This window comes from Molothrus aeneus, chromosome 7, assembly GCF_037042795.1.
Source record: "Molothrus aeneus isolate 106 chromosome 7, BPBGC_Maene_1.0, whole genome shotgun sequence".
Lineage (NCBI taxonomy): Eukaryota > Metazoa > Chordata > Aves > Passeriformes > Icteridae > Molothrus > Molothrus aeneus.
Genome location: NC_089652.1, coordinates 21,609,330 through 21,636,483, shown reverse-complemented (window position 1 = coordinate 21,636,483; position 27,154 = coordinate 21,609,330). Strand labels below are relative to the sequence as shown.

Genomic DNA, 27,154 nt, shown 5'->3' with positions numbered 1-27,154 from the left:
GGAAGTATATTTCACCGCTGTATTTGTAAAATAAACTAGTGGCCCGTTGAAAAGATCATATCTTACATATTTTAAACAGTACTCCTCCTACTCTCCTAACTTCCACTTGGCTCAAAACAAACGTAAAAAATTAAGCTAAAACAGGGAAATGGCTGACAGTGTTACAGCAGGTTCAGGGAAAAATAGATGGGTGAGGAAAAGAGAAAATAACCTCTGTGACCAAAAATAACATCCAATAATGCTGAAGCTGGGGATAAGTAAGTATTTCAAAATTTTCTAAATGTCACCAAAGTGACTCTTACTAGGTAGTTTAATTGTTACTATGATCAGTCAAGAATTTAAATTTAGCAATTAAGGCAAGATAATATTGAGACCATGGGATGAATACCTATAATTCTGCTAGGGAAAAAGAAACAGTAATACTGGAGCAACAATCATATAGAGGAAATTTAGGAAGAGCAACACAGTTTCAAAGTGCAATGTGTGCACCTTCAACAGGAAAGCAATGACAGGCAGAGGGATAGCTCTTCTGCCACTTCATTTATGGAAAGTCACTTGCTGTGAAGTAGTTGGGATCTGAAAGGTGAAGTTTGCTACATGTAGATACCAAAAAGCTGTTTGCAAGGAAACAGTATGGCACAACAGCCTGGAACCAATCTTCTCACGCCCACCCCAAAATGCTATTTACAAGCAATTCACCCACTGCAATATGGTTATTTGAATGCAACAGAGGACATGGGAAATGTGTATTTTGCTAGAGAAAAGTGACATTGCCAGGTCCCATTAAAAATCTGTTAATGGTACAGAAGGCAGGTCAGAGCAGCCCTCTGAATTTGAGTGAAAATAGTCCAAACTCTGAGAACAATCCAGCTGGCTGGCCCTACATTGTTCCAAGAAGTTGTAGTAACCATTGGTGCTGGCACAGCTCAAATCATTCATTAACACTTGTGGTATCTCAGTTGACTGTGTCATAGACCAAGTTCTTGGGAAGCTGGACTGTGACACAAGACAGCTGTTACTCAGGATAAAGGCAGTACATGGGCTGAATTCATCAGTGTTAAACTATTATGGGAAAAGGCAAACTGTCTCATGGAATGATACACAGATGAGAGGGGAAAACACTGCAGACACAGTTTATGGTTCCCCAAAATCATCAGCTGTTACTGAGAAAATGCATTTGGTTAACTTACTCTGCACAAACTTTTGGAAATAAAGTTATATTTTGCATTCCTGAGTTTCACTGTGTTTATACAGCCACAAATTTTGGCTTCCCACCCAGGGTCTCTGTCTTGAGCTGATTATTATTGATGCTGGTGTTGAAAAAGAAAATTATCATGCCTGTTCATTAAGATGTTCTCAGTGACACTAGCAAAGACCACAGGCTGTTATGCCAGTTGTTAAATGTAGAATTATTCACCCATTTTCCAATCATTTATTAAAGCTCCAAAATAAAGAGAAGAGAGAGGAAAAAAGAGAGAGTAAATTTTTGAAAGCACACAGATTTAAGGAATAATCCTGGCTTCATATTGCTAGAAAGAGAAGTTTTATGCGTGCAAAGCTACTGCTAGATAATCAGGGAATATCATTAATACTTGGTTAAGACAGTTAATACCATTAATATTTTGGTAAGGGAGAAGACTTTTTGAGATTAAGAATACTTTGGCTATATTTTTCCATCTGGTTAAGGCTAGTCAGACAATATTAAAAAGTCAGGGTAATATAAAAAATTAACTGAGATTCTTGGATGGCAGGTATCAAGCAGTTTAATACATGTTCTACAGTTAATAGTATTTATGCTTCTGGATGCTTTTAACAAGTTTGTCCTGAGGCCCTTTCCACATGAGTTCAAATGTGCTAAAAGGTGACAGACTTTTCCTTACAATTTTGTCTGTGCAACTCCACCATCACAAAGAGGACCGAGGAGCTGAGCAATGTACTGCTGTTATCCCATCCTACAATTTTTGCATTGTTCTTTGATTTTAAGAGCCAACCTCCCAAAATATCAGGAAAATAGAAAAATGCTTTACTTCTAATTTCTTCTCAGCTAATCCTTGTGCTTGGCTATGCCCAACCATATCCTGAAGCAAAAGTTGAGAAAAGCATTCCTGTGCTACAGAAACCATGTTCCTTGACACAGACATAAACGATTTGTAAGAATAATTTAGATACCTCTTAAATACCCAGGCACAGAAATACTGGCAACATTGCCATATTATGAAACCTAACTGTATTTAGGTAGTAATCTGCTTTTCATATGATTTTTTATGTGGCACAGAAACAGTAATCCTCTGGCTGTAACAGAGTATTTGGTGTCTGTTGTGCTTGATGTTGCATAATGTGAAAGGGAAAACATAAAAGATCAGAATATGGCCAAGATTAAGGTGTGTGTGAGAATAATGTTTCAGATCCTAGACCTCAAAAAGAATGAAAATGAACTGGTGTAGTTAAGCTGGCAAATGAGAAAAAACATGCTTAAAAGTAAGTCTTATTTATAATTTGACTGAACTAAATACTGCTTGAGAGTTAGAGGAATTTTTTTTTAAAATAAATTATTTAAAGAATATTCTCCTTATTCTCTGACTCAAATGTTTTCAGTCCTTTCCAAATGGATTAATGAAGACTGCCAGGGAGAAATAGAAATTGCCATTAAAATTTAACAGCGAAGGTTCACCCCCATTATTTAGTCCACTTCAAGTGGTTTCGTAGTAAACAATAAAAAAATTATAATAATTAATGTAATTTTAGACAGACAGATTTTGATAGAAAGTTTGATACTGCAGTGCATAGATTTTAGCCAAAGGTAAATTTCATAGCTATGGAAATGTCTTTCTAATGTACCTTGGGATTAAAAAAAAAAAAAAATTAGGACCACTGAAACTAAAAAACTAAAAAACATTATCCAAAAGCAAGTTATAGTTTAAAAAATATAAATAGAACCCACATATATTAACATGATTTTTAGTCAAAGACTTAAAAAGACCCTGTTTATTATATTCCCCTCCTGTTAGTGCTGTTTCTGATGATGGTAGCACAGATGAGAAGTTATGTGGCAATATCCTTATGACATGACAGAGAACCCTCAGAACATGTCTGTTGTGATACATCAATAATTCAGTAACATCAAATTTCTAACTTGCCACTTTTCCAGACATGATGTTTTATTTCAAATCAGTCTGCTTATTTGTTTTGGTTTTTGTTTTTGATGTTGGGTTTTGTTGGTTTGCTGTTTTTCGTTTGGTTGGGGTTTTTTCCATTCCAGATACCTGATATTTTGACTAAATTTTAAAAAAAGTCAATGTCATAAGTAACATCTGGATGGGGATTATCTGGCACTCCAGTCAGCAAGGAGACGCAAAAAAGTGACTAAGCAAATACCTGCTCTTTTAATCTTGTGTGCGCCCTGCTGTTCACGGCTGAGTGGCTGTACCCCATTTCCCCGTGTCATTATAATTCACCATCAGCCGTCCTTAACTTATCCTGCGCTGCACACCAGTAATGGCAGCTGATAGCAGCTCTGTCTGGGACTCCAGTTGTGCTCAATTGCTTTGCTGCATTTGTTTTACTAATGGATTTCTTTCCTGCTAAATTTGTCTGTGGCTTTAAATGTGGAAGTTCCAGAGAAACTGTGTATTGAAAAGGCTTTTATTGTGGTTTTGCTTGCTGGTCAGTAATCTATGCATTCCCTGAAACAGATCCTCACCAGTGCCTTCCTCTCTGGCTGTTTTTTCAGATAGACTCAATTTCATATCCGAGTTTCCTCATTGTATTTATTTTACTTTTGATACTTAAAATTATCTAAAGTTAAACAGAGCACAAATTAGGAGAACAGAATCACATTTGAAGTAATAACATTGTAGAAAACTGTACTTTACTTGCACATTCCTATTAAAGCCAAGGACACTACACAAACAGAAGACAGTTCAGAACAGGCTTTGATCCATAACTACTGCTATTGTGCAAGGGGATTTATAACTTTTTTAGCTGCTTGGTGTAAGGACACACGACACTTGCTTCAGTGGGAGATATCTGGTTCATTAAACTTAACAATTAGCCTCAAGAAAATCTATACATTGGATTAGTTAAATCATCTTTTGCAGATACAGAAGTGCTCATTAATTAGTAGCAGGAATAATTTGAGCTTTACTGAAATATCAATCAGGATTAAATGTGTTATATAATTTATTCATTAGGCAACACAATTATGCTGCAGTTTAAAAAAAAGGAAAAATTCTCTGGCTGAGCAACATAAAGGAAAATCTACAGCTATGCTTTATACAACAGCAAAATAAATTATTACAGATGATACAACTAGGAACTTGTGCCATTAAAAGGGAAGGTGCATTAGGGCTTTCTTGCTACAATTTTGTTGAATTGAAACTGTCTTGAATATTTGAGTATCTCCATCAACATTTTTATTTTCTTTCATATTTGCAGACGCTAAAAGATTACTAAGGCAATTTATTTTCTTTGTCCCACAAATCCCCAACTGCAAAGTAAAGCAGAATTCTTTTAAGAAACAGAATATGGGGTAAATATTTCAACAGTGCACTATACTGGAAACTTATACAAGGATACAAGTAATGACTGCTCTAGTTCAGGATGATCCACAACATCAGGAAAGCAAAGCAGCATAAGACAGTCAAGTACATTTTGATTTTAACTAATAAACAAAAGCAAATAGGCTAATTTCCAAAGCAAAGCAACTCTTTCATTTTTCTAATCCTAAAGTTACAAGCAAGGAAAAAATGCATCAGTCTTGGTTCTGATAAACCCTCTCCTGGCCTGTCTTTTTGACTTTTAAATACCGCTCCAAGTTAGCTTAATATGTTCTTGCATTCAGTTTTTAACCCCAGTTCTAATTTCAGTTAAACTAATGCACACATCTGGGACAATTTTATTGAAGTGGAGTTGCTGCAAAGATACATTCAAATCAGAGAATTACTGACTGAAAAAGGACAAAATACATTTGGGTATCTTTAGTTTTGGGGTTAGATTTCAGAATAATATTTTAAAATCCTTTATACTATTTGCAATAAAGAGATCAGAACTTTACAGGCTTTGATTGGAGATGGTAGAAAGTGCTTTTGAGCTCTTGCCTAACAGCTTGAAAGGCATTAAGTTTTAGTCTCAGTTTATCCTGTCACAGTAAAAGGCCTAAGTGACTTCAATCCGTGCTGTATGAGACTAATCCTTTCATCAGGTCTCAGCCGCATGTTTCTGCACCTAACGAAGTCTGGTATGAGACAGTTTTTCTAGGAAATTGAAAGAAGAAATGTGAATAGATTTCTTCAAAACAAGTAATTTCAATCACAGTTGTAGTTAATTAGTAAGGAACCAAACTTCTCTATCAATGTGGGTTTTGCTGTCTGTTTTTCCTCTGATCTTCCTGACTGCCTGCTGGCATAACATCCTGAACACTTTGCATTTACAATCCTCATATCCAAAGACCGACTTAAGAAGTATTGATATGGATTAGCAAGAAAACAAAGACATTTAAGCCAGGAATTGAACTACGTGTTTTTGAGCATGTGTACAAATGCGTTATACCCACAGACCTTTGAAGTACAGCTTTAGTCTTATATCAGGGCTATATCAGAGACTGCTTGACACTCAGAGCTGCCAGAAACCTGGTAGCCAGCTGTAAACTGTAACTCTTTACACCTCCCCTTTTGGCCAGCACTTTCTACATGCATGATACAAGGTCCTTATAGAGAATCTAGCCAGTTGTGTTGTCGTAAGGGATCCTGTCAATTATAACAGCACTATAAAGGGTTTTATAATTTTATTTTTACCAAATACATTGGAGGAGAAGGCTACTGCATTGATCTTTGTTGCACACAGGCCTTCAAAAGCAGGAATATTATTGAGCTGATAAGGCATTTTGGGGCTAGCAAGATTCCTTTTGACAACTTTCCCACCTTGTAGTACTGAATTTTTTTTTCTCATTGACTTTATCTTTCTTTATCACTCACTATCTCTTTTCCCCAGCCCAACTCTGGTCTTTTGTTTGACTTGGAGCAGTTTTTTTTTCCTCTCCAGTTTTCAGTTCACCAAATAAAAGAACCACCAAATTGTGGTTCACATCAATCTCACATTTGTTCATAATATGAGTAGTTCACACTGGTTCATTCCCAACCTGAGTGATTAAAACTTATCTGGAATGCCGAGGTGCTATGGTGTTTCTCTCTAATAATGCTGTATTTATCAGTGAGCTTTTGTCTGTGGCTTCTGCTTCTGGGGCAGCTTTCAAAAAAGGATGATGATGAGAGTTGCCAGTGGTAGCTTTTGATAGAAACTGCACTAATTTTGGCTGCTCCCTGTATATTCAAACACTATGGTGAAATAAGCCATTATGGTATTTGTAGCCTTAGTCAAAATTTCATTCCTCAGTTGTCTTCTCTTACTTCAATTTGGATGCTGGGATGCAGAGCTAAATTGTACCTCTGGATTAAAGTAGCTGTTAGCAGTCATAATGATCTCTGTAGAATTCAAACCAGTCACCCTTACTACAAAGAGAGAGCCGCAGTTTAGCCACATGCTACAAGTGAAGTCCTAAGATAACATACTGTGCCATCCACATGAATATTTAGCTCTTGAAGGAGGGCTGCTACATTTTAAAAGAAGCATTAAATTAAATATTAGTAATGCAGTTTCAGTAAGATGATTAAATTAATAGGTCTAGTCCTATTTCTGCAATAGGCTGGAAGAAATTACTCAAGTGATGTAACAACACTGTGCACTGTAATTTAGTATCTATTTATCTTGCTGTAGCAATACAACAAATATTCTTAAGAGAAATAAAAGTACTTAATGCAGTATATGTTAGTCTTTAAACTCTTTCTGTAATATTTAGGGCCTTGTTTATTTTTATATTTTATGATTATTTCTATAAAATGTCAATTATTTGTATCGCACTCCTACTATTTGTGCAACAACAGTAAGTATTTTGCTGCATAATTCAAAGTAGGGTGAATGCCTTTATGGTTGAGATCACAGTAGGTTTTTAAACTCACCAGAAAACGGTGAGTTCAAGCCCCACATCAAGACTTGGACAGAAACCCAGAAGTGATACTGCAATGCAGTATTAGAGATAATACTGCATTTGATGTTCAGTCTTTAGGATGAAATGATAAGTTTGTGTTTGCTTCATTAACCTTGAGTAGTGGTTTTGTGGAAATGGTTCAAAATGATGCTTTTAAAAAAGAACATATAATAACCCTATATCCTGGTCAGCTGTCATTTCTCCTCCTACTCAGTATTCAAAAATTCTCCTACAAGCTGTTAGTGAGCACACAGTAGTTGTTCTTTTACACATCCGATAGGTATGTCCCTATTTTGGGAAGTACTCAGAGATGAGGATAAATGTATCAGGTCACATTCTTGTTTTTCACTTCCAACACTCTCTTTGGGCTGTAGAGGTTTTAAGAAAAAAATGTGCACTGAAGTGACTGTTCAAAGAGTTCTGGTGATCTAGGGCATGGCAGTAAAAGTCCTGCCATCTTTGAAATTGGTAAAACATGTAGCACTGTGTTGATAAATAGGAAAGCTTGTAACACCATCCACCAACTCTTGCATAAGGGTACAAAGGATAAAGATTCTTGAATTTTCCATCTACTCATTTTACATGAGTGGAAGACTGGAAAATCAATTAACATACATATGGGTACCTAGTTAGATTTTGCCCTTGTTCCTAAAGTATCTGGATGCTTTATACAGATCTTGTTCTTAAGCTGCTGTCTGCTCAACTTCCACCACCTGCTTGTTTGCCTAAGTATGGCATCAAATGCTTCTATTCAATTAAATAATTTAAGGCATAATGGATAGATAATTTCTAAGGAAATTTATATCTGGAACAGTTTGCCTTGTAGTAGTTAGTGAAAAAACATATTTTCTGAAATTTTCTGAAATTTAGTATTAGGAAGGACATGTACAAATATTGGCTGTTATATGTTTTCCAAAAAATGACTGTTCTTGTAAATTCTGATGAGAAACTTCTCCATAGGAATATGTGCTCAATCTTTGATTTCTGTATATAACCTTGAAACAAGTACTACTGCTGATCGTGACTTAATTGTTGGTCTTGACCTGTTTTGTGCTCATTCATACAGCTCTGCAATGACCAATTGACGTTTTCAGTATTTATTAAAAGGTCAGAGATTTGTCCTGAGATGATATTTTGCTTGTAGACCAATGTGTTTTGTGCCTGGGAGCATAGAGTTCAGGGGCAGTGGCAGAAGTAGTGCTTTAAGGAATAAAAACTAGTTTTATAATGGGAATTGTAATCCAGTTTCCCATGACACTATAAAATATCTATTTACCCTGTATGGCTCTACAAAAATCTCGTTTTTTCTGACTGGATTAAAATGAAATGCAACTAAACAAATGACAACAATAAGTGACAGGTTGGAGAGGGGAGCATTAAGCAGAGAGAGGGAACTAGAAAAGATAGTTGGAAATTGGTCTGCTGTTTGCAGCATGAAAAATACCTTTAGAAATATTAGGTATCAGTACTTTCACTTAGATAAACAGAAATTTTAAGTATGGCCTAGACAATGAGGAATTATAAAACCAGCATGGTGTCTGGTGAAATAAGGAAGACATTTCAGATTTCTAAAATTTTCAAGAAGTAGTTATAAATTTTTCAGAATTATTTAATGACATAATGATGGGTATGTAAATAATAATTTTGTGTGTGTCCCATTTATAATATATGTATTAAATGAAAGCACCATAGATTTTTTTTTCCTTGATTTCTATGTAATACAAAGGATAGTACAGGATCTTACAATAAGTATATCATAGACTACTTTATAAGAATTTTTAAAGATATATTAAAAATCATATGATGATATTATGTGTAAAAACTAAAGATAAAAAATGTAAATTTTATCTCTAATTGTATATCAGCTATTAAAATTTACTGAATTTCAGAGAATCTGAGGCTAAACATTTTAGATCAAAAGCTTTTTTACCAGTTTTCATCTGTCACTCACAAAAATGCTTCAATTGCTATAGAGTGAACATTTTAAGAATATAACATAGATTGTAAGGAGAACTCACTTTCAACAACATTTCCAATTTCAAAATTATTATAAGTTTTAGACTTGAGACTTTTTAAGAATGTTTTGTTAAAGAAACTCTATGCCCATGTTTTTTTGATTATAGGATGTTTGGGATTAGTGTTTGAGCTATTTATACTCCTCTTTGCACATTTCATAAAACCTCATTAATTGTTGATATTAATGACACTTATACAACTGGACTAGTCACATTTTTTCATTAATAGTTAATGAAATTAAAGTGATATTTTAATTATATATACGTCTGTCTTTCTTCCTTGTTTGTTTGATTGCTTTTTTCCTGCCCAGAAGATCAAAGTTTAAGTAAAAGCTTTCATCCTAAATTTTTAAAATTTTAATCATATTTAATTCTTGTTTTGGCAGTTTGAAGCCAAGTGTTTGGGCTTAGTAGATATTGCAACCTTCTCTGTGTGGTGCAATTATACTCACTTAAGCTCTCAAGCGTTCACGGAGAAATTTAGCATTTGCAAAAATGACTGAGTTGAATCATGACCTGAGAAGTTATTAGGGTGGAGCTTGAAAAAAAATATTCCTGTTGTGTTTATTCATCAGTTTGGCCAAGAACCAAATTATTTCATGCACTCTTGTACAGTAATTTATGCATAAGTTTTCTTATTGTGCTTATGTATTTCTTAGAGAACCTAAATTTGATTTCTTTCCTTTTGGAGTGGTCTGTAATAAACATCTTCTCCAGAGGATCCCCACTCCTGAAGTCTGACCAGGGTTCCAATTCAATGGGTACATCAAGCTTTCTGTTTGACTTTTTCACTTTAATACAGAGCCAAACCAATTTCATGTGTAATATTGACTATATCTTTGGTAAACAGTGTTAGGCATCCAATTATATAATTATGAGTGATTACAACCCCCACAGTAAATATATCTGAAGCTATTTACTATACTTCACATAAACTGCATTAAAGTTAAAAATCAACATTGCTACCAAAACCAAGGAATATTCAGTGCTAGATTTTGCTAGCTGCTCTGAAGAAAAAAGTTGTGGAAAAGCAGTGAGTTTGTAATTTGCCCCTTCTGTGTTTCACCATACTCTGATATTTATTCTAGAGGTAAAAAAAGTGCAAATAAGCATAAGTAGAAGCAATGAAAAAGATATCTATAGTACTTTTATATTATTATTCTATATTTTTTAATATATATTTATATTATTATTCTATATTATTTTTGAAGATATTACTGGATGCAGCATATTATTGCTAAATTTTACAATTACAGAAGATAGATCCTCTATGATATAATAAGAAAAGCATCAGTGAGCTATTCAACAAATCAGAGTTATCACTTTCCTAAATTTGTAGCTCACACTATATTTTTCTTATATTGGGACAGAATGCAGGCCATTACTTTCATACCAAATAAATAATCAAAATCCTCACGAAGAGCTAAATCATTAAAATTTTCTTGAAAATCTGAAGGAAAGGTGAAGATATCTAATAATTTGAAAAAATTTACAGGGCTAAAATTGTGGGCACTCTTGTAAAGAAAGACAATGTGATTCTTGGTACTAGCAAAGATTACCACAGAACTGAGGAAACAGCTCCTTGCTAGGTGTGCTCATCCCATTCATGTCCAGCGTGTGACTATGCCAGATGCTTTACTTGAGCTGAATGATAATTTGAATAGAAGAAAAAATGTAATTCTAGGTATTCTTGAGAATTCACATTTCCCTTCTTCTCCCCACTGAAAGGTATAGTAATGTTAAAGGTGAAATGAACTTTATGCATGGAAATAACTGGAGAATTCTTTGTCAGGTTTTTGCATGCTTTTCTCTCCCTTGCTTAAACTTCTCAATAACTCTAGGACTGTAGCCCTGAGAGCCTAAAATTTATCAAAATAGTTTTGATTTGACCACCACTGATTGAAGGCTGATGCACTTGGCAAAACTAAAACAGATTTTAACTTGATTCAATCCTAGCAAAATTTTCCTTTCTACACTGCTGTTACATAATAACATTATCAATTTGCTGAAAGTATTGGTAGCACAGAACAAACAGACTTAACAACCTTTCATTTTGTTTTTGATTTTTTTTTGCTTGTTTGTTTTTTTCTTTAGTAATTTTCTTTTCTTCTGCAATATATAGATGATATGTCCATGGCAGGTCATAATGAACTTTCTTTACAATTCTTCAATCTGTTTTGGAAAGTTTCCTTTACAGATAATATCTCAGAGGTAAAATGTTAACTTTGATTCCTGATCTCATTCCAGCACCACTGTTCTGGTGTTTTATTCCCATAAAATGTAAAAAAAAATCAAACTCCAACAAAGATATGCGTGAAGGTCTCTATATCCCCTAAAATACCAAAAGGAAACCTGAATTTACCATTGCAGGATTTGGAAAAAGCATTTTGAGGTGATGCAAGGTACCTACTTAGCCAGAGGTTCTGCTTACCCTTTTTGTTGCACTTCAGAAAGGCTGGTTAGGTAGACTTAATGGAACTGTCAATCCTGTACTCAAAAAAGGTTTCTATTTAGCACTTACACTTTAAAATAAGACCCCATTTTTTCCCAGAAAATAGACCCTGGCTGAATGGTCCAACTCACTATCCTGATCTCTAAAATTTGTTATGATTATCCTGGGTACCAGGATAAGAAAATGTAACTTCAAAGAACAAATATGCCATAATTTAAAGATTAGGGCTGAAGTTAGTAGGAAAATACTTCAGTTTTAAAATACCCGCCTGTCATTTTGCTCTCATAATTGCTTGCAAACTGTACATTATAATATATTGTGTATCTAAAAACAATGACTTGCTGATCATTAAAATGGTGATGTGTTCAACTGAATCACAAAAATGCATGTATTTGTAAAGCCTTTATCAAATACGTAACTATTGAATAATTTCAAGCATTTCAAATCCATATAAAAACATAAAAGCTTTTCAGTTATTCAAAAACCTTAGAAATGAAACTTAATTTCTTTGGGACATTTGGTTTACAATTCTTTTGCTATAGATAAAGACCATTAAAAAAAAGGGATGTAAACACAATTTTGAAAGTTATGTTAATCAAGGGAAAGTTGTTTTGTAATAACTGTGTGTAAAGATAACTGTGTTTCTCTGCAAAGCACAGTATCAGAAACAAGGCTAGAAAAGCCATCTTTTTGGCTCTTGCTCACATTCTGACTTTACTCAAGCCTTGTAGGGCCAACTATCTTTAACTGTTCTTGACAAAAACAAGTCCACATTTGCAATCAGCTTGTCACGGGCAATCTGACGGGGAATACTTGGTCCAGTCCAAGAATGAGAAATGATTTGTACAATCTCATTCCTTTAAATTAAAAATAAGACACATGTCCAGTACTATGCACACTAAATTAATCCTATGTAGAAATAAAGCACATAGAAGCTGCTATCCTGAGCACTGTACTATATCTGTTGCTTGCAGAAATGGGTGCATTTGAAACCTCAGTGTGTGAATCTCTCACTGACTACCTTTGATGTAGGAATGGCTTTGCATCTGAACTGAAATAAAAATACAATTAAATAAAAAGTTACAAATTGAAAAATCCTTGCATAATACTATATTTAATGCATATGCTAAATGTGTTCTCTTCTGCATCACCAAATTAACTGATGTAGGAGCAACCAACATTTGTAATGTAATGCCAGGAACTGCTGCAGTACACCCTCAAGATACTTTTACCTATCACACGGGCAGAGAGCAATTCCTTTCAGGCAGTCAATAAAGCAGGTTTTATCTACAAACGTTCCAACATCACATTAGGATGATTAAAAATAAAATCCAGCATGAAACAGAGAGATCTGTAAGTGTTAAATATGCATACAATATGGAGAGAAATTATTTTAATAATACCATTACAATATTGTCAACGCTGGTTTAGTCAGTGGAAGTATATTCGATTAAGCATATCAACACCTTCAAGCAGCAGTTGAACTCATCACTAATAATATTCATTAAATATGCTTTGTCATACTGTGTTTTAACAGTCCTTGTCTACAGGTAAAGAACAGACAGAAAACATGAAATGGGTAGGAAATTGGAATAGGCTGTCAGGCCCCCCAGCTGGGGTGTCTTAAATCAGCAGGATTATGCCTCAGCTTTCTTTTTTAATATCCTCACATGGAATCACATCCCTAAATGATGGGTATTTGAAGAGGTACTGCTTAAACCCATGGGTCTGATATCACTGCAGTGGCACACAAGGTGCAGAATCCCTGATGCTCTGCTGCTGAGGTCTGTGTTAGGGGCCGGCTCCAGCAGGATGCTGAGAGCCATCAATGCCAGCAGGCAGATGTTGGGAGGTAGCACACTTCCATACTGATTGTGGTGTTCCACAGGATAGGGGAAAGGGAGTTGATATTGTCCTAAAGGAAAATGCTGGTATTAACCCTTGAAGAAAAGAGACTTCTATCTCTCCTAGTCACTAACCTGGAAAAAAGCATATAGGACAAATCTATAATTTTTAGAAGGAAATATGAAATTAAAAATGGCAGAAATGGCAGAAGAGAAATGGAGAGGAAAATGCTGTCTTTTGCATGACCTGGCTAAGGAAATGTTAGCAATAAGCTTTTTCTCTTGAGATGAGACAGTTTTTCAGTAATATTACCTCACTACTGAAAGTCACTGAAAGAATTTGACAGTGTAAAAAATATTTCTCTCTTAGAAGATCTGATTTTTTCATATCTTTAGTGACGAGAATGAAGTGCTCAATAATTTGTACCAGGGATGCTCTGGTTAGTTGCCAGTGCAGTTATATTTATCTTCTAGTGTAAGACAATTGATTAGCTGTTCTAAAACTTAGTAGTCCATCGCAACTTTCTTTAGCATTAAGTTGGTTTGGATGACTGTAATCCACAGCAAAATAAGCATTAGGATTTTTTTTCTTCTAAACTCAAACACTTTTGTATGAAAAATATACCAAAAAAACAGGCAGCTGCCTAACAGCCAGGTGAATTGACCATTATTACAGGAAAACACTGATTTCTTCATACTAAAATATGTACCAACAGAGAATTTATACCATGTACCACATCAGTAATGATATTTGGAAAAGGTATTCCATCAAAAAACATCTAGGTTGCAATTTCAGCCTTCTTGTATGTGTAATATAAAATGTTTTCCTAATGAATAAGTGTATCTAAATTATGTAAAATACAAGGTCTAAAACTTGACACATACTGAAACAATGAAGAAAGAGTAAGAATAATACATAAAAGTAGCATAGGTGCCACTTAGTATAATCAAAAATATGTAAAATACCCCCAATATCGGTTACTGAATAGAGAGGAAAAATAAAACAAGTATGGTATCTATCTCATTAGCTCTTCAAACATTGCAGAGGGTATTGCTCAAATGCTTTCTCAAGCATCATATCAGTCCATTCAAATACTCAGAAAAATGAATAAATGTATTCAAATAGCAGTTGGTTCCACAGAGAACTCATGACTGAGCTTCAGTGGGAAAAAAAACAAATAAAAGACCAAACAAAAAACAGCAAAACGACCCCAACAAAAACGGTATTTAAAAGAGGTGGGAGCAAGGACAGGCTACAAGAGAGAAATACCAAAACACTGCCCAGGCATGCTGGGATGGTTTTGGAAAAGGAAAAGCTGAGCTAGATTTGAAATTCTTGGGATATCAAAGGCAACAAGAAGAGTTTGTGTTGCTAGTATGTTAGCAGCGAAAGAATGAACAAGTATACAACTCAATTTGTATACTTGTACACAACTAGTGTACAAGCTGTATAGTCCAGTATACAACTTGAGTCTGCTAATGAGTGGGGAGAGTGATTTAGTGACAGTGGATGCAGATAAAGTTGAGTGAATGTTTAAACATTCACTGCCTCAGTCTGGGAAAGGTTTGAATCTAGAGGTTGTGAAAAAGGACTCAGATGATGATCTGTTGAGAAATTTGAATCCAGCTGTGTGCAGGATAAAACATACTGGGTTGTATCATCAGAAGCTTTGCCAGTAGATTGAGGAAGTGATACTTCCCCTTTACTCCGTGCTCAGTTGATCACACCTGGAATAGTGAATCCAACTTTGGAACTCTAATACAAGAGAAATTCTGATAAACTTGAATGAGGCTAGCAGAGGCCACCAAGATGGATGTGGATTTGGTGCACATGTCCTCTGTGGAGTGGTTGAGGAAATTGGCCTTGGCTGTGAGCCTAGAGTAGAGAGAGCTCCAAGTGACTTAATAAAAGTCTTTCAATAGGTGTGAGGGAATTACCAGGAGATGGAGGCAGGTCTTCAATTGAGGTGCGTGGCAAAAGAATGATAGACAATGCTTTAAATTGGTGTAAAGAAAAACCAGTTTCAATATGATGGTACTGGAACAGGTTGCCCAGAGAGGCTCCATCCTGGAATCCAATTGGACAAATCCTAAGCAACCTACTCTGAATTCTGTGTTGCTCTTGCTTTTGGCAGAAGACTGGGATGACCTCCCAATTTTTCTCCTGACCTAAATGCTTCTGGATTCTATGAAAACACAATGGTTATAAAAGAGCAATCTAAGAAAAGGGTTCTTTGCTATACCAGAATGGTGAAACGCTATATACTAGAGTATGTGCCATACTAACAGAATGCTTTCTGAAAGCAAATAAAGCCCCATTTGTTGCATAATACATGTAGCACCAGTTAAACACAAATAATACTCAGTTAAGTTTTGCTTTTTTTTGAAGTATTGATGCACAGGCCCTTTGTGACTGATTAGTGCTAGCACCTGAATAAGTGCTACAAATATCACAACAAAGTTCAATGTGAGACTGGCAAATGATTATTTTTTTCTGTTTGAAAAAAGCATGAGTTTAGCAGCCACTGAAATTTCTCAATCATGCCTCCTGCATTTTTACTTGCCATTTATTTGGCAGTTCTATTTTCTATATCAAATTTGGAAAGGATGAGGGCTGAAGACACAGGAGTTGATTCTACCTTTGTGCTCTTTTAACTTTATGTCAAGAGAAGGAAACAGTTTGGAGGCTTTTGCCATTCAGTTTGGACACTTTTGCCCCGGCTATCTCTAACCCATTCTGGCACTTCAGGGTCATTTGTGATCTCTGTAAGACAATAATGCATTTCTCGGGAAATTATTGTTTATTATGACAGGAGAGAGACATGTACACAACTGCATTACCTAGGGTGTCGTCTTGGACCTGACCTGTGGTCTGAGATGCTCATATTACAATAATCCCTATTAAGTACAATTCCTATTAAAGGTATTTTGACAGAGAATAGAAAATATCATTTTCTATTCTCACTCTGTTATCCCTTTTTTAGAATTGATCATGTTGGGGACTTTTTGTGGCATTTATATATATATATATATGTGTACACTGGGAAATGTTACAATGCAACTTTGGTGTACTGCATTCGAAAAGAGAAGAGGATAGTGCAAAAATGCAGTAGAGAAGGATGTTTTGGAACTGTGAGCTTTTTCAGAATAATACATCTTTTGAGGTAAAAGACTCACTGCATTAGCCAATCAGTTCATTAGGAGCCCCTCTAATTTGCTGTTCAGTTCAAACTTCCTGTGATTTAATATATTTAACAAGAAAAGTGCTTTATTAGCAAAAGTGTTGTGAACTATAGAATATCAGTTTGCATTCTATGATGGGGTAGGAAGTAATTTTGGCATCTCCTCAAAGTGGTTCTTAAACCTTCTGAGAAGGAGAAATGCACTTTTATAATATACACATATAATTGGAAATTAACTCCTTAATTTGATTTTACACGTAGAACTTCAGGTCAGTAATTTCTCTTGCAGTAACTCAACTTCAGCATGCTCTTTATAGTTATAATAACTTAGTTAAATCTGATCTTTTAGTGCCTGTGGGATCTATGGGGCAACAGCCTCCCCCCTCCCCCCCCAGCATTCTACTTTCCAGGTAATAATCAAGATTAAATGTGTAGACTTGTTTCTCCATCATTTCAAAAAGAAAATATCTTTCTTCAGATATTCCTCAGAAAGTGGAAATAAAGTCCTTTATAATTTATTTTTATTTCTCGAAAAATTATCCCAAGGTGAAAAGGGATTCAGAATAAAATTTTATTTAAAAGGGAAACAATTTGATTAATTCCCATGAAGCAGGGACAAATGCTCTTGCACATTTAAATGTTAAAGAGATTATGTTTGAAATTCAAGCAGCCACACACAATGTATTTGTCAGGCTAATAATTATGTTTTGCATATGTCGAGTTCTGCAGAGACAATGATGCTACTGGTAATTCTGCTACTGCAGGATCTGCTTTTTTTACAAATGAGGTCAAAAGACAATCAAAAATGAGTGTAAATAGATCTGCGTGGTAGCCTTGCCTACCCATCAGCTAGGAAGAAGAGTGGTCTGTGAACCATGCATTCCTTCCTCTTTTCTGCTTTTAAATAACCGTGAGCACAGGAGGGGGAAGCCACCCACACCCAGCTCCTGATCTACAAACATCACACAAATCAGACACTAATTCTGCTTGTGGCTGCAGCAGAAGTGAGTAGTTTTTAATTGACTTTTTAGGCATTTGGGAGTAGGTCCTTACATCCAATTTCTAATCCTGACATGAGAAGGGATTTGCAAGTTGCAGGATAAGGAGGAACGAGGTTTTATTACAATTTTGTGGTCATCCACAACAGTACTCAAACTCTGCTTTATCGCAAAAACTACAAAACTTTTCTTTAAAACCCTGTGGGTAAAACACTAAATATGCTTCTGTGCATTAGGTGCTCACATTTTTGTTGCAATAAACAATCAGTGTAGCTTATAGAAAGGCTAAGGATGTTCTGCAAAGGATGCTCTGAACTGCGACCCAGCATGGACTGGTTCAGGATTGACATTATACATAAGCTTTCACACCAGTTACTGAGTTGCTCCGTTAATCCACAGAGAAGGCTCACATGTTGATTTATAGGTACCTGGTTTTGTACTCCAAGGCTGTTGCCACTCTATCACGTAATATGGTTATGTTGTCCATGACCCTAGAAATAGTCCTTCTGGGAAGAGTTGTTCTTTCAGTTGAATAGACTTTGGTGTTAAATTGATTCCTGGTATATTTTATCAAGCAAAAATAACACTGGGCACTTAAAATGGAAAAATGGAACATATTCTCCTTTCTTTTATTGTCATTATTTAAAACGGCATGGACTTTAGGTTCTTTCTTTCTTTCTTTACACTTCTAAAGCAAGTAGACAGAATTGCAACATTATTTTAACTTAACTGCCATGACAATAGGATTTATGGACTACTGAGTTTCATGTCCTTTTGAAAGTATAAAAAGAAATGCCATAAACATGCAAAATACTAATGAGATTATCGGGCAATTTTTTCCAGAGAGGAAGGAGTAAAGCAGATTGACATATATGAGTTTTGAAAGGAGGAAATTTGCAAGCTATTTTCAGAGATCCACTTGCATTGATTTGAATGAAAATCAGCAAAGAATGCTCTAAGAAATAATCTCAAAAGGGTACAGACTCCAAAGTCTGACAACAGCTGGGAGTAAGTGCTTTAGCACATGGATGTTAGTGATGAAACACATTTACATGATGATTAACAGCTTTTCAAGTAGCCTAGGTATAAGACAAAGACAAAACCCCCTAATATGTCCTTGTTCTGAAGTTGTCTCTGCCTGTCTATCCTGTGGATAAAAATGTAGGAAAGTGTTGTCTGTGATTTGCACGTTTCTTTCATAATTTGCTGTCTCTTTATGCAGCAATAGAGATTCAGCTAATACTAGTTAGCAAAGTTATACTGTATGAGCAGTGCTCCAATGCCTAAAGATCAGGATTTCTTAGTCTTACAAAAATTAAACTTTGCAATTTAATTCTATGAAAGCTATTGACGTGCAAGCTAATTCCTGTGTCAGTAGGCATTGATATCTTGCTCTCAGGCCTTTATGAGTTGCCAAATAGTCCCATGCATTTGCTCAGAAAAGGCCAAGACAAGCTGTCAAGGATCAGTATTCAGATGTTGCGACAAATCCTAATTTCCAAGTATTTAAAGTAAATTCTTGTTGTGTTTCTCTGAACTGGCTGTTGAGGCAAGACCTTCTGGTTTCCACTACAGTCTCATTTGGCAAATCAGAGGTTTAAATGAGGTAATGTGTTATTATGGAGGAACAAGCACAGGAAAGCAAGAAATTTCACCATGTAGTCAAGTACTAAATGCAGCTGTGATTTCTGTCCTAAGCTTTCTTCTGGTCATTTCCACTCACTATCTGTAATGAAATAGTTAATAATGCAGATACTTAAATACCATCTGTAGATTTTGATTATATGATGGCTCTTTGTTAACAAATAAGCTAGAATATATACTTTGTGTGGATAACACTTCAATGCTATAATTAAAGGCAGTATCAAAACTAGGTATAATAAGATCTATAATTGGAATCCAGTTAATGAAACAAAGAAAACATAAGACCTTCCCTTTACACTGTTTACTCTGACTTTTTCTCAGATTGAATTTTGGTATTCTTTGTGGTGATCTTTCCTGATGAGATTTCACTGTGATTTCAGTATTAAAGAATTAACAAAATGAGAAATGCAAAGGCTATATTGAGAAAATTGGCGAGGAAGCTTAAAATTGTATATCTGTGGAAATTTTGGAGGTCAAAAAGCATTTTGTGTCTAGTTATGGCTATAATTCTGCTTTCAAAATGAAATTTTAGTTTAATTTCCAAGAAATTATTCAAATATGCATGTTATTGCCTTTTAAAAAAACCCAGTATACTAGAATAAAAAGTTCAAGCTGTACAAAATCATAAGGTAAATAGTTCCCACCTCAGAGATGTGAACTTTCAGAGTTGCAGACAATGTGAAACGAGCAAGTAACTATAGAGCCACAATACCCTGCTGTCATTGTCATTTATCCGCTCTGCCTGGACTGAGGTTCACAGCTACAGTTCTGATTGCTTTTGAGATATGCAGTTTCCAGAGTCAATTAGCAATTTCCATAGTCAGCTTTGTCTTCCAACTCTGAATCCTATAGTGCCTGATTAAGCTTTTTCCATACTTAGCTTGGAAGAGCATGGACTGCCTAGTACACAGACTGAGTCATACACTAAGTCAAGCATGTAGGAAACACTTTAAAGCTGGACTTGAAAGCACTAACATAAAATCTAACCCATACCACTGTCCTCTTCCCATTGCTTGGAACAAGAGGGAACAGCACTCATGTCAACACACTGGTGTTACTCCAAGTGCCATGTTTTGAAGTTTGTTTCATATCAAATATGCAAAAGGGTGCTATTAGAAAAGCAGTGGCTCTTCCCCTGTGTCTATTGCAAGGTATGATGTCTGATTTGCTCTCAGCATCTCTTTTTGATATATGGGCCAAGTCGGTGGAGAAGGGAAAGAACTAATCAATAACACGAATTAGGAGTACGCAATGACTCTCTTATCATAATGTAACATTAGAAAGGATGCACGATAAAGATGGAAAGAGGACACAATAAATCATGTGAAATGACACCAAAAATAGACTGACAGCATCTGTTCTTTTTGTCTCATAACCCAAAACCAAAATAGCTTTCACTACAACTAAAATGAGCATATTCAAAGCAGATAAAAAATGTTGTCAGCAATGTCTAATTAAAAAATGAAGCTCTTTTGAGGATGTGTATCACATCGTAACCTTACATTACCATTTCACTCTAAAATGTGTCACCTTTCTTACTGCTACGGCATACTTTTTAAAAGTCAGCAATCATTTTTTCTTTTTAGCTTAGAATAGAGAAATTTGGGCCCCTTGATTGGTGCAAATTGGCCCTGTGACATTCTGAATCCTGACATAAAATTATCCTATGGAAGTCCAGTGTAAGAAGAGTTCTGTCTTAACACTGTACTGAAATGAAAGACTCCTGAACCAGTAGCCTGCAGGTTTTTTATTTGTGCCATAGAGGAACTCAAAACTGTCAGAATGGATTTTTCCAAATTAAGACTTTTTTCCTGTTAAAGATGCAGTACCTAAAATATTGGCAATTTTATACTTAATTACTTATTAAAATTATATATATATATATTCATACCTTTCTGACCCTAAACACTGAGAAAGAGAGTAATTTAGAAGTCAATTTAATTGTTGTTCTATTTATTCAGATACTATCTCTTCCTATAAAAGTTCCCTCCTTATTTAAAATCAATTCATCTTTACCTGGAAAGAAAAAGAATATATTGGAAAGTCAAGCAGTTGAAAAATAAGGTTGAAATTGACCTTATAAGCTTTCTTAGGCTTTCTAAGAGGTGCTTTATCATAATCATTAGATATTCTACATGAAATGTGAATCAGAAGAGACCTACAGTTCTGAGCAGACATAGGAGCAGTATCTGAATGGGGATGGGTAAATGAGATATTTGGACAATGGATATTTTGGATCACTGAGGTATTCTCACTGCTGGTGGTTCTCCTTGCTGTAAAATCAGCAATACTGAGTGGGGCAAGGGATGTTTTTTTCTTGACAAGTATTAAAGCCTAAGGTAGAAACACAGCACTACAGACACAAGAATGGATATCCTCATTTGTTTCCAAAAGTCCAACACTTTCAGTAACAGTGTGGATTTCATCCAAGGGGTATTTTAAGAATGCCTGGAAAAAAACCCCCGGATTAAGAAAGGGGTTTTGGCAGGTTTTTTGGGGGGGAAACACTTTCTTTATCAAAATGCAGTCAGATAGTATTTCTTCTGTCAAGGAGTCCTACACCAGCAGGGTAGCAGAGAGATTGGATTCATTGGCCTATCTCAACAGCTACCGGATAAGGCACTGAAACTATGGTCAAGACTGCAGTTACTGACCCTCACGCTAAAACAAATCTAAGGGGACTTGACACACATGTAAGCAGCTTTCTTTTCAGTTGTGTTTTTTATTGATTGGTAGGTTCACACAAATAGGTAGTAAAACACCTATGCTGGCTGAAGTCTAGATGATGAGCTTCTAAATGAAGTCCTTATCTTTCTTCTTAAGAACTCTTAATACCATTTTCACTTTATTTCATTACCATGTTTGCACAACTTTTATTCTCCTATCCTCAAAAAAAGAGCAGAAAAGGCCTTAAGATATTAGTTTGGAAATGTGCTTTGAAAATGCAACTATGTTTAATTTGTAGTCAGTTGTGGCAAATTGTTTTTTTGAAACTGGTAAATAGCAAGTAGTTTATGAGGTTTGTACACAGTCTGCAAATTGCTTGATCTTATCTTTGCTCAAACCTATACTCTACCTTAGTTCTTCTCAACACTAGAATATATGATGGCTAAGCCTAAATTTAAGCTGAGCTTAAATGAGCCTACCTTCCTTTAATAGATATCATCTGCAAGCTTAGACAAATCTCATTATTGCCTACAAAGCATACAGTAAAAAGTAAAAATGTATTCTGTGTGGTACAGTATTTTCTGATTATTATATATATCCATTCTCAATCCCAAAATAATTATACTTTTTATCTCAAAAGTTTTACAGCTTTACCACCTCAAGCAATATTTTACATCTGTCAAGAATGATTTATGCAATAATGACTTAAACTGCAAAATGGAGTCCTCAAAGGAAGAGCTGTCAAATATTTTCACCATAAATAACTTTATTAAAATAAGAACTGATATCCTGTATAAACAATATCTTGCCTTCAAGTATAATTCAGATCATATAGCTATAAGATTAGTGAAAAAAATTTTGAGATAGTAAGGAATTTATGATATTGCTGCTTTGATATCAAAGTATAATTTTTAAATTAAGCAGATGCTAGTGCCTAATGGGCAACCTTGGAAAAAAAAACCTGTTTCAAAATAATACTTCTTGTGACTTGTATTTATCTACTGCTCTTTTTAAAAAGGGATATTTACATTAAAAAAGAAATTTTATGTGTCTTTAATCCCAGGAGTACATCCAGCAACAACTGTGGAGCTACTTGTGCTATTAGAACCTGTAAATTTGGACCTTTAGTTTTGGCACTGTCTGTTCCCATTAATGATTTTTCTCAGTAATAACTCTTTCAGTAGCTATGTAATTGCCTATTGTGGCACTACTTGAAGAGGACAGAGGACTAGAACTTTGCTTAGATTGTGTCAATACCTTTCTAAAAGGAAAAAGAGAGAGGAGAAATTCAAACCAAAAGCAAGCTACACTCTGATAGAAGTACTGTGAGAAAAGCTAGTAGGGATTTTAGCTGCAAATGTCAAAAACTGCTGTGAAGGCAGCACTGGTGTGGCTGGGACAGGCCTGCTGGGTGCCCAGATCATGCCGGGCACCCAAGTCTGGGCTACCTAAACAATTACACAAAGCCATCACAAGCATTTGATGCTTCTCTGCACCCTCCCCACACTGCACAGTGAAAAGGGAAACAGGGTCCATCCAGGTTACTCATTTATAAAACCATCATGCATAAAAATTTTTCTCCTTTGACCACTCTATCTTTTGTCTGTCATGTTTAAGGCAGTGTAGATTCAAGTAATTGCCATTTTTTTAATATGAACTTACAATATTTTTTCCCATCCTTCTGTCCCATCTTCTTTGAGTGAGTAATTTGGCCAAAAATTAAAGCAGTGAACAAACAGCAGCTTTCAGTCTTGCATCATCACGATGTTTAAAACTCGGGATCCTGCACTTTCATCTAGAAAAGTGGACTATAGACCAGTAGAGAACATCAGAATCCTAATTCTGTGTGTGTGTGCAATACCATTTTTCTATAGCAAGAATTAAAATTATATGAGGTGGTATTTAGAATCAAAAAGAAAAAGCATTATTTATAGAGTGATTCCCTTTCTGATATCTGCATTGCTGGAATTCTGATGACAGATTAGCTTTAAAAGTGATCCCATTGACATTTGCCTTACTTCAAAATATTAGAATAATTTTTAATATAATCAGTGGCTTATGGAGAGTAAATGATAGCGTGATGTGGAATAAGGTTTTATTTGCAATTCACTGGGCTTTTAGTCAGGAGTGTAATATGTAATATGGTCTTCAGAACCTCTGGTCAGTGGAAGCTCCAGCAATTCACAGCTACTTGAGGTGTCTTCCTCCTCCATATGTTTAGTATTACGTTAAATATTATACAGTGGCTTGCCATGAAATAAAATATCAAATTAAACTTTTAAGCAGTGGATAGTTCATTGGAGGAACTTGGGTTACTCACATGTAGAAAGTTACATTTCTGACCTCTGAAGATTGAAAATTGCTGAAATTGACCTCAAGTCTCCTACTCAGAGCACAAATGCAAAATAAGCCACTAACCAGGCACTAAACTCACAATTTTAGAAAACTCTTGAAATTTACTTTGTTTCACAACCTGGAGGAAGTCTTTGTTAGGTATCACTATTCTGTATATTGTTACAATATACAGACTATGTTATATATAGGGATATGTATATATGCTATATATTGAAAAATCAAATTTGAAAATTTGAAAAAGTGAAGATGAAAAGTGAGATGTTATCTTTTTGAGTTATTTAGAAGAACTATAGGATATGTTTACTAACATTCATTACATTCATCATACAGGTAATTTCAATTTCATGACACCACATAGACTTAAGGCTTTCTATCAAATTTTGAAAAGAAATTGAACATTATGTGGATCAAAACAAAAAAACCTCTTTATATACAGACAATCAAGCTGACAGATAGCCATGCATTTGAGTGTCAGACCTATCTTGTATTTTGAAAATTTTTGCCTGATTCACCTGCTTAAATTTAGCAGATCATAGTCCACATGCTTAAATTTAGACAAGTAAAATATAGAGACAATTAAAGTAACTATTCATAGAAGTGATGTTACTGAAAACCCTTATGCATAAGATTGTTTACAATGAATAATCTCTAACTCTGCGTTCAAAACTATTTATGAAAGATATGGCAACTTTTATGGACGGTATTTCTTTGGTATGTCTCAAACAGATTATGGTGTGTTGCATGATTTCAGAATTCAGCACTTTAGAAAAGGATCTATTCTATCTATCTATCTATCTATCTATCTATCTATCTATCTATCTATCTATCTATCTATCTATCTTCCTCTGGTAATTGACAGATAAGCAGTACTTTTAAAGGCCTTTTCCTCCCTCCTAATGTTTTGGGAGACTTTAGGACTTTTAAACTACCACATCTCCAAACAGTGCTCCAGGCTGATGGCTGTGAAAGTTAGCAATAACATTCTCCTTTTGCAATATTATTTTCAACACATGCCAAGTTAACACAAACACACGGTAGATGTGTAAAAAGACACACAGTGTCAGTTCTCCTGGGAAATCTACGTCCAAGGCACAGCTACAAAAAATCTTAACTGAAATCTGCTCCCGACCACCAAACCAGATCTAAGAATAAAGGGCTCTACTGAGAATCTGCTACCAGGAGTATGCTTAAATATTGGTAGAGTGGGTAGGATGGTTGGCCTGAGTCCTATCTGACTTATACCAGCCTAAGCTAAAAATAATATTCCTTAAGTCTCTCCAAGATAACAACAGAATTATTGAGAACAGGATTTAACTCTGTGACTTTAAAATGAGAGAGCACATTGCATGTGATTCTAAAATTGATGTAAACAACACACTGGCACTTCTCCAGAACTAATTTAAGCTCAGCATTTGAATATGAATTTCCTTTTCCTTCTCCCAAGAGTGTACACAGCAAGAGACAAAATAAGGTACACCACAATTATCAATTATTTGAATTCATTTGAAAGATGGGTGTTTCTGTAAATAACTCTGGGTAATTAAAAAAAAACCCAACAACAAAACTCTACATATAACTATTATGTATCATAATTATTTTTCATGTGTATGCATTTTAAAATCTGCAAATACATTTATTAATTTTTTGCTCTTAACAGAAAAAAAATATCAGCAGATTCAGCCATTCTGCATGTATTGACTTCTTACTGAATAACAGGGAATAGTTCATAGTCTAGGCAAACCCAAGTTTTGACTCTGGCAATAGTAGGACAATATCTGTAGTTCAATTGCAGGTACTTCACAATATCTCAGCTCTGAAAAAGGCTTGTCCCTTTCTTTATAAACTAATGCTTTCTTTATGATGGGCTGTTTTTTTCTACTTTTAACTTTGTGGTAAAATATTGAATTTAAATCAAGGTATGTTTCCTCTATGCTGATTACTTTAAGTGATTTACATCTTCTTTAAACCAACTGGGAGAAGAACTTCTGTTCCAGAGTTGCAAACACTGTGCTGGCTTCATTCAGCTGCTGGAGTGAGTGTGCAGTGACATACTCCATACACCCACTACTCTCAGGGCAGATTTCCTTACTGACACACACAAATGTATTTCACTGGACTTCAGAGAAATTACAACAAAGCAAAGGGGCTGGCCAGTACAACATACACACTTCTTTTACCGATCAACTGCTAATTAAACATGCAAAAAGTTTTGAAAATAAAACCAGACTTTACCATCTTTGTGATAATAGGTGACTTCTACTTTCCTTTCCTCTGACCCCAGCAGGGCTTGAGCAATTTGGGCAATATGATGTCTTTTGGTCTCTGGCCCATGAAGAAAATCACAGGTGCAAGGTTTCTGCATGACATCTGGCCTGGAGAACCCAGTCATCTCACAGAACCCATCATTGCAGTAGATGATAGCACAATTCTGCACTCTAGCATTAGCAATGATGAATTTTTTATCTGCAATAAAAGAAAGTGATGCATTTTTTAGTGCTCTTTCAACATTTCTTATAGGGTCGATTGCAGAGATGAATGCTGAACAACCCTTCTTTTCACAGAATGCCTGAAATACAGAGATTTTCAGTAATTTAATGAAGATTATTTGATCCATAACTTTTAAAGAAACTTCAATTAATTTAGAATACATTAAAGATGAATATAATTCCTTTTATAAGGAAATAAAACCACACTATGTAAGTCTCTGTAAATCTCCTTTTGACTTCAAAATTTTGTCTGTTTCAGGCTTCACTGAAGCCCAAGCGATGAGCGCCGGCCCATCAGTCACAACTCCAGGAAAGTCTTTGAAAAGTTAGCAGCTTCCTTTGGGGAAAAGTAGAGCCTTGGGAAGGGGGTTCTGCTTTAGGGAAGGGCTTCCTGATGTAAGGTCCGGTCCATCTCAATCTACTCTATAGGGGTTTTTATTGAGGTGAATGACAATAAATTTATAGTATT

The 27,154-nt window shown here is 35.3% G+C and overlaps 1 protein-coding gene across 2 annotated transcripts in view; it reads right to left on the bottom strand.

Annotated features, from left to right (window-relative positions):
• The window catches only part of KCNH7 (potassium voltage-gated channel subfamily H member 7), a 205,802-nt gene that overhangs the window by 176,821 nt on the left and 1,827 nt on the right, over positions 1-27,154 (bottom strand). For both annotated transcript variants that reach the window (XM_066553653.1, XM_066553654.1), the window contains exon 2: positions 26,432-26,662. In XM_066553653.1, coding sequence (XP_066409750.1) covers positions 26,432-26,662 — 231 coding nt within the window. The remainder of the gene's footprint in view (positions 1-26,431; positions 26,663-27,154) is intronic.